This window comes from Nannospalax galili, unplaced genomic scaffold, assembly GCF_000622305.1.
Source record: "Nannospalax galili isolate Female #2095 unplaced genomic scaffold, S.galili_v1.0 scaffold857, whole genome shotgun sequence".
Lineage (NCBI taxonomy): Eukaryota > Metazoa > Chordata > Mammalia > Rodentia > Spalacidae > Nannospalax > Nannospalax galili.
In genome coordinates this window covers 464,184-471,226 of record NW_008338788.1, presented here as the reverse complement: position 1 = coordinate 471,226, position 7,043 = coordinate 464,184, and the positions used below count along the sequence as shown (strand labels likewise).

The 7,043-nt window shown below is 45.6% G+C and overlaps 1 protein-coding gene across 1 annotated transcript in view; it reads right to left on the bottom strand.

Moving 5' to 3' along the window:
• The window catches only part of LOC103734445 (cytochrome P450 2B1-like), an 18,672-nt gene that overhangs the window by 1,869 nt on the left and 9,760 nt on the right, over window positions 1–7,043 (bottom strand). The window contains exons 5-9 of the mRNA XM_029563639.1: window positions 5,466–5,626; window positions 4,394–4,570; window positions 3,793–3,934; window positions 1,378–1,565; window positions 770–911 (exon numbers count right to left, since the gene is read on the bottom strand). Coding sequence (XP_029419499.1) covers window positions 770–911; window positions 1,378–1,565; window positions 3,793–3,934; window positions 4,394–4,570; window positions 5,466–5,626 — 810 coding nt within the window. The remainder of the gene's footprint in view (window positions 1–769; window positions 912–1,377; window positions 1,566–3,792; window positions 3,935–4,393; window positions 4,571–5,465; window positions 5,627–7,043) is intronic.

Here is a 7,043-nt window from a genome sequence, read left to right as displayed (position 1 = left end):
GCATTGGGGTTTTCGTGGGTAGAGTGTGTACAGTCTATTAAATTCAAAAATTTGGCTTAAGGCAGACTCTTTACATAACACATTTTAACCCAACTTAACAGGCAAGTGACCTTCAAACTAACTTGAGATTATATTCTGCCAACAAATAACAGTGTCTCAGCCAATCACAGTAGCCAACAAACGCTATGCTGCCTCTTCTCCAGCACGCCCAGTAAGGCCAAAGTGGAGCTGTCACCAACCAAACTACAGAAAGCCCAGACCCACTTTTGTTTATAAGCTCTGTCTGCTCACATTGCTGTGTGAAGTAACTCTGAACTTTCAACATATTCGCAAATCGTGGAGGAGTTCTTTCTTTAAATACGCTCAATGTGTTTTGTGTTCTTAAGATGAAAGAATGTCAAGTGCAGAGGCACGTGTGTCAAGGCTGACCCCATCCCTCAGGGACCAAGGACAAATCAGAACGTCTACCCCGTCTTCAAGACTCTACCCAGGTCATAGCGGTGCTCCTGATGTTATTTTCGTGTTGCTGCTGTTGTTTCTTAAGAAAATTAATTTGCTCTGGTTTAGAGATTTTTTTTAACATTTTTCAAAGTACTCCTTACAGGATTTATTTTCGTTCTCCAGCCCCTCATGTTGTTATCACTAGGGTGAAATGGGATAATTCAAGCAAACCACTGAAATAGACTCAATAAATGTATTACTGTGACTGTGTCCTGGAGGATGGACTTGCTCCCCGGTGTCTGGGAAAGGAATCACAGGTCCATCTTACCTATGGAGAAAGGCATAAAGGCTTCATTTTTCTTCAGTGCCCCATTGGCATCCAGGAAGTGGTCAGGGTTGAAGGTGTCTGGTTTTTCAAAGTAACGTGGGTCATGGAGAGCTGAGCTTAGAAGGGGGTACACTTCAGTGTTCTGAGGAGAAGTACAGGATAAAAAGATATTACCATTCCCTGATGCCATATGCAAAACAGCGAATCAATGAATAATAAAAAATTAAAACAAAATAGTAAATAAATAAAACATGGAGACTGTAGGCAAGCCACCAACAGACTGGAATGGGGACTTAGAGAAGGGAGGATGCTCCTACCAAAGAGATGTGGAATCCCATGGTCTCACCTTGGGGAGCAGGTACCCCCGGAATAGAGTGTCCTTGGTGATGTGGAATCCCATGGTCTCACCTTGGGGAGCAGGTACCCCCGGAATAGAGTGTCCTTGGTAAACATGGAGACTGTAGGCAAGCCACCAACAGACTGGAATGGGGACTTAGAGAAGGGAGGATGCTCCTACCAAAGAGATGTGGAATCCCATGGTCTCACCTTGGGGAGCAGGTACCCCCGGAATAGAGTGTCCTTGGTGATGTGGAATCCCATGGTCTCACCTTGGGGAGCAGGTACCCCCGGAATAGAGTGTCCTTGGTGACTTTGTGTGGCACACCAATGGGAAGAAGATCAGAAAATCTCTGAATTTCATGGATGACTGCCTCAGTGTACGGCATTTTGATGTGGTCGTCAAGGGTTGGTAGGCGGTGTAAACCAATCACCTCCTCAATCTCCTTTTGGACTTTCTCTGTGTGGAAAAAGGGAACACTGAACACACTTCACAGGCTTTGCCTGCAGTGATGCTATTTTTTGTGAACCAATAACTCAAGAAGGATACACAGCGAGGCGACTCTCCTGAGAATATTGCAGCCCACTCTTGGTCACCTACAACTGTCTTGTTTTATAACATCTATCTTTCAGTGCCCGTGCTTAAGACTGCATTCAAAGTTCTTGAGACTAGAGCAATCAGCTCAGCAGTTAAGAGCACTGGCTGCTCTGGCAGAGGACCTGAATTTGGTTCCCACACATGGGGTAACAACAGTTTGTAATTCCAGTTCCAGGAAATCCAACATGCTCTTCTGGTGTCTCAGGGCATTGCACAACATGGTACACATATATACATGCAAGCAAAATACTGATACATATTAAATATACATAAATAGGCTGGATATGGTGGTGCATGCCTTTAATCCCAGCACTTGGGAGGCAGAGGCAGGCGGATCTTTGTGAGTTCGAGGCCAGCCTGGTCTACATAGTGAGTCCCAGGATAGCTGGGGCTACAAGGAGACCCTGTCTCAAAAAGACAAAAAAATACATATATATATACATAAATATAATTCTAAAACCCCTCCTCTATAAGCTCCAACCTGTGCCATAACAAATAAGAAAAGCTTACTGCAAGAGGTTATTGCATCAGGACCCCTCAGAGCAATCAGTTTGGGGTGAGGGCAAGAGGGAGAAAAGCAATAGAAATCATCATCCTTGGAAGATTATGAACTGTATGCATGTCTCCCCATACACACAGCTACACACACACACACACACACACACACACACACGCACGCACGCACGCACACACACACACACACTAAATTTGCATGAAATTTTATATTAAGAATTGCAGACCAATAACCTGTGGTTAGGTCCTCAGTAATATAACAGGGACGTAGATCAATATAGTAATCCATCATCATCATCCATCAATGGCTGCATCCAAAAAAGAGTACATAAGTCAATCAATTACCAAATGGAAAGATGGATGAGTGAATGAAATGGACAAACTGAAGTCGTGATGCATGTGTTCAATTTATCAGTCAATATATGAAACACTTCATAAACTGTTCATAGAAAATCAATGAACTTAACTGACCAATCATCATGTAAACACTAGATTTATGAAAGAATATGTGAATTAATAAATTGTGGAGGCATGAGTAAATACAGGAATAAATGAATGGTGGACTGAATGGTATATGAATCACAGATAGGGTGCCGGGCGTGGTAGTGCACGCCCTTAATCCCAGCACTTGGGAGGCAGAGGCAGGCGGATCTCTCTGAGTTCAAGGCCAGCCTGGTCTACGTAGTGAATTCCAGGACAATTGGGACTATAGGAAGACCCTGCTTCAAAAAAATTGAATCACAGATGGATGAATGAGTTAAATTAAATGGATAATTAGAGGAATAGCTGGAAAAGTGAAGGATGGACATGATGAACAGTTGGTGGAAGGTTTGAAGAATAAAACTTGTTATAGTAGAATAAATGCATGTATTCATGAACCAGTGAATAAATGGCAATCAATTCATTCAACCACCACTGATCAAAGAAAAAACTCATGAGTTGAATAACCAAAATAAATGAAGGAAATATATCTCCTTGATGATTAAAGGATCAATAAGTGCACAAATTAATTGGTCAGTGAATGATTAGATTGTTGAGTGGATGGACGAGCGGGTGGGTGGACAGGATGTATCATTGGGTGACTTCGTGTTTGGTTGGACTGATGGTTAGATGAGTGGGTACATATAAATGAACAGGTAAATAGATGGATTGATGATAGGTGGGTAGATGGGTGGGTGGATGAATAACTCAATGGGTGGATGGATAGATGGGTAGGTGGGTGAATGGATAGGTGAGTGGATGAAATGAACTGGTAGATGAATGAATAGGTGAATGGATGGAAAGATGAATACGTGGGTGGATGTCTAGATGATGGGAGGAAATATGGAGGGATGGAGGGATGCATGGATGGATGTATGAATAGATGGACCAATCTTTATGTGATGGGAGAAAACAATGGAAGAACAGGTTAACAGAGTGTTCATTCACCCAACAATATGACTGGCTTAGTTTGGAGCTAGACCAAAGCCAGCAGACCTCCAGAAATAAAAAGCCAGTGTTGAATCTCTCATCCACACCAACCTCTGCATCCAAAAGGGAGTAAGAAAACCCTCCCAGCTGGCTATCTCTGACATACCTGCCACATGGGGATATTTGAGCAAGATCAGGAAACCGTAGCGGAGTGTGGTGCTGCTGGTCTCAGTGCCACCAAAGAAGAGAGAAAGCAGGGAGATGGTGAGGTTTTTGTGGTGAAACTCCATCTGTTGGTTGGATTTCTCCTGGTTCCAGATGGGGGCAAAGAAGGGCAGGTCAGGAGACTCTAGAGTGTGCACGCAGGAAGACACACTCATATCCCTGGGCACTGCCCTGTCTGAGGACTCACTGTGGGGACCACTTCCCATGTCTCTGTTCCCATCATGTCCTTGGCCTCTCTTTATTCTTCCTTCATCTCACTCTCTGTGGTCCGTGTTATGTTTGTCATCTTTTGTCTCCCAGGCTCTTTCTTCCCGTGGGGGGTTTCTGCTTCCTGTCTCCTGCCCTGTGTTTCTTCCCCAGTCAAACTCCCTTTTCCCTCCCTGTTTCACTTTCTCCCTTTCTCTTGTCTGCATGTCCCCATCCTTCTGCATCGCCTCCCCTCCATTGTCCTGCCCCTCGTCCCTATCCTCCTCCCCCTCCTCTCCTCACATTCCCAGACTTCACTCCCACACGTTCCACCTTCTCATTCTCGCAGATCTTACTTTCTCCATGCGCAGAAGGTAAACATCAATGAAGTCTCTTGGGGCGCTGGGGTCCAAGGTGGCCCGGTGTTTCTCCACACTATGGCTAATGTAGTCGAGGACTTCCTGCAGGTTTTTGGAGATTTGCCTGTGGGTACCAGGAAAGTGCTTCAGGATGTCAGGGAAGAGTTCAAACACCTAGAACACAGAAGGGCCTGTGAGGCCACCTGGAGCCATCAAGTCCCAGGACGCAGGCAGTGCTCACGCACCTTGTTCTTCTCTCGCTCTCCCCTCTCTCTCTCTCCCCCTCATATTCATGTTTTCTCTCTTTCTCTAGCCCTTGCCTTGTATTCTCAGCCTCCCTGTTTTTCCTTCTCTCCACCCTCCAAAGCCCTCCTTTGTTTTGTTTTGTCTTGTTTTTAAATATTTTATTATTTTTATTTTATGTGTATGTGCATGTATGGAAGTGCACCCGTGTCATGGACAGCCCATGGACTTCAGAAGATGGCATTGGATCCCCTGGAACTGGAGTTATGGATGGTTGTTAGCCACTATGTGAGTGCTGGGAATCAACCCTGGTCCTGGGAAAGAGCACTCAGTTCTCTGAACCTCTGAGCCATCTCTCTAACTCCTGTTTTATTTGGTTTTGTGTTGTGTAGTTTTGTTTCTTGACACTGGATCTCATGTCTCCCAGACTGGCCTCAAACTCAATAGGTAGCCAAGAATGACTTTAAACTTCTGATCCCCTGCCTTCAGCACCCAGTGCTAGGATTCCAGTGGTACACCATCTCACAGAGGTAAAGTAGTACTTGGGTAACCCAGAGCTTCAGGCATCCCAGGCAAGCCCTCTACCAAGGGCTCCAACCCCATTCCTGAACTCCCCATTTTCTTCCTGTCACTCTGGCTCTGTGCTTCTGCAGCCCGAATCTGTCCTTCCTGTGCATGCTCCCTCCCCCACCTCCAGGGCTCAGCCTTCCTGTCCCTCTGTGTTGTCTGTACCCTCCATTCAACCCAAAGGCACACCCTTCTGCACACCCAAAGCAGCCTTTCCTTTCCCTTTCTCCAGGACACCCGTCTCTTCCTCCCCCCTGACCTGGCTGTAGAAAGAGCTGATGAGGGAGAAGGACTGATAGAACATGTCCAGCAGCCGCAGGAACTGTTGGTCTTTGTAGTCAAAGCGTTCTCCAAAGACAATCGAGCAGATGATGTTGGAAGTGATACACTGGAAGAGGAAGGTGGGATCCAGGGGGGCTCCTGGAGGGTGAGAAGGCAGAGCAGGAGACACGGAATCAAGGACCTGGGGGACAGCTTTGGTGCCCTCTCTGTGAGACTGTCCCCACCACGCACTAGTCAAAGCAGGGCAGAAAAGTCCAACACCAGCACGTATTATGGCCTAGGCCATGTTCTAAGCTCTTTATGTATTGTTTTAATTTTTCCACAACATTGTCAAGAAGATGCAATTCTATCATTATACCATCTCCCTCCCCATTTTATAGATGGGCAGAGAGGTTAGCTAACTTGACCAGGGAAACACAGGTTCTCATGACTGGGGCCGGGCTTCAGACCCTGGGAGCCGAGCAGTAGAGCTGTGCAGTCTCCATGCCATGTCTCCTCCCAGATCCCATTCTGACTCTGAGACTAGTAAGAGTTAAGGCCTGCTGGCAATAATGGCGCAGAGAAGTGGCCAGTGGATCGCTCTCTCCACTATCTGTCAGCCTCCTTCCTCCCTCCCCTGATGGCCAGGCTCTGTGGGGTTCCAGGATTAGCTTTGCTGTCCTTCTCCCCTTCCCCTTGTATTTTCTTCACGTTGATCCTTCCCTCTCTATCTTGACATCTGCCCTCTCTGTGTCGCCCACATCCCGTCTTTCTTTTTAGTCTCTGTGCCTTTTGCTCCCTTCCCGCCTCTGCAGTGACATCATGGAGTCTCTGGAAAAATGTTGGTAAGAGATGCTAAACACCTGGCATGAAGAAATAAGGTGCTAATAAAGGACTATGTCACCAACATGTGCGTGTTATGAAGGTTTTAGGTAAAGAAACAAAATATATATCTAGTCAGTGTTTATCTGAGACTATTTGGTTTTTTAACCAAGCCTTATCTACATAGCACATGATAATTAAAAGTACCAGATTGGTGGAAGTAACCTTATTGGATGTTTAATAGCCATAGTTTGAGGCCTATAGTAATGTGGTCAAAGAGACTTAAAGGACAGTTTTTTCCTCTTGCCCTCCAAGGTCAACTAAGTTCCAGGGGACTATGGAACATCTCTCAAAATGTCCTGTAAATGTGGTGAGTCACCTGTCCTCTTGTTCAGGAAGGACATAGAACCCCCATGAGATGGACTTGGACCCACGTTCAGTCCACAAAGAGGAGGGTCAGTTCAGAGGAAACATCTCATTCATGCTTCCAAGTAAAGCCAGACATGGTGGAACAGGACCTTTGGCTTATCTTCACATATACGGAACTGGTAAAAGAAAGGAGCCAGGAGCTCCTCCCAAGGCCATGTGACCCCTGAGGAACAGATCCTCAAATGACCTTAAGTGTAAAAATAAATTGATTTATTTGGATCAACTGTATGGTCTTAAACACCCATCAGTGTTTAAAGTCATCAGTATATTTCCTTAAGAGTTCAAGGGATTACACTTCCCAGACATTAGGCTTAAGTCCATATAA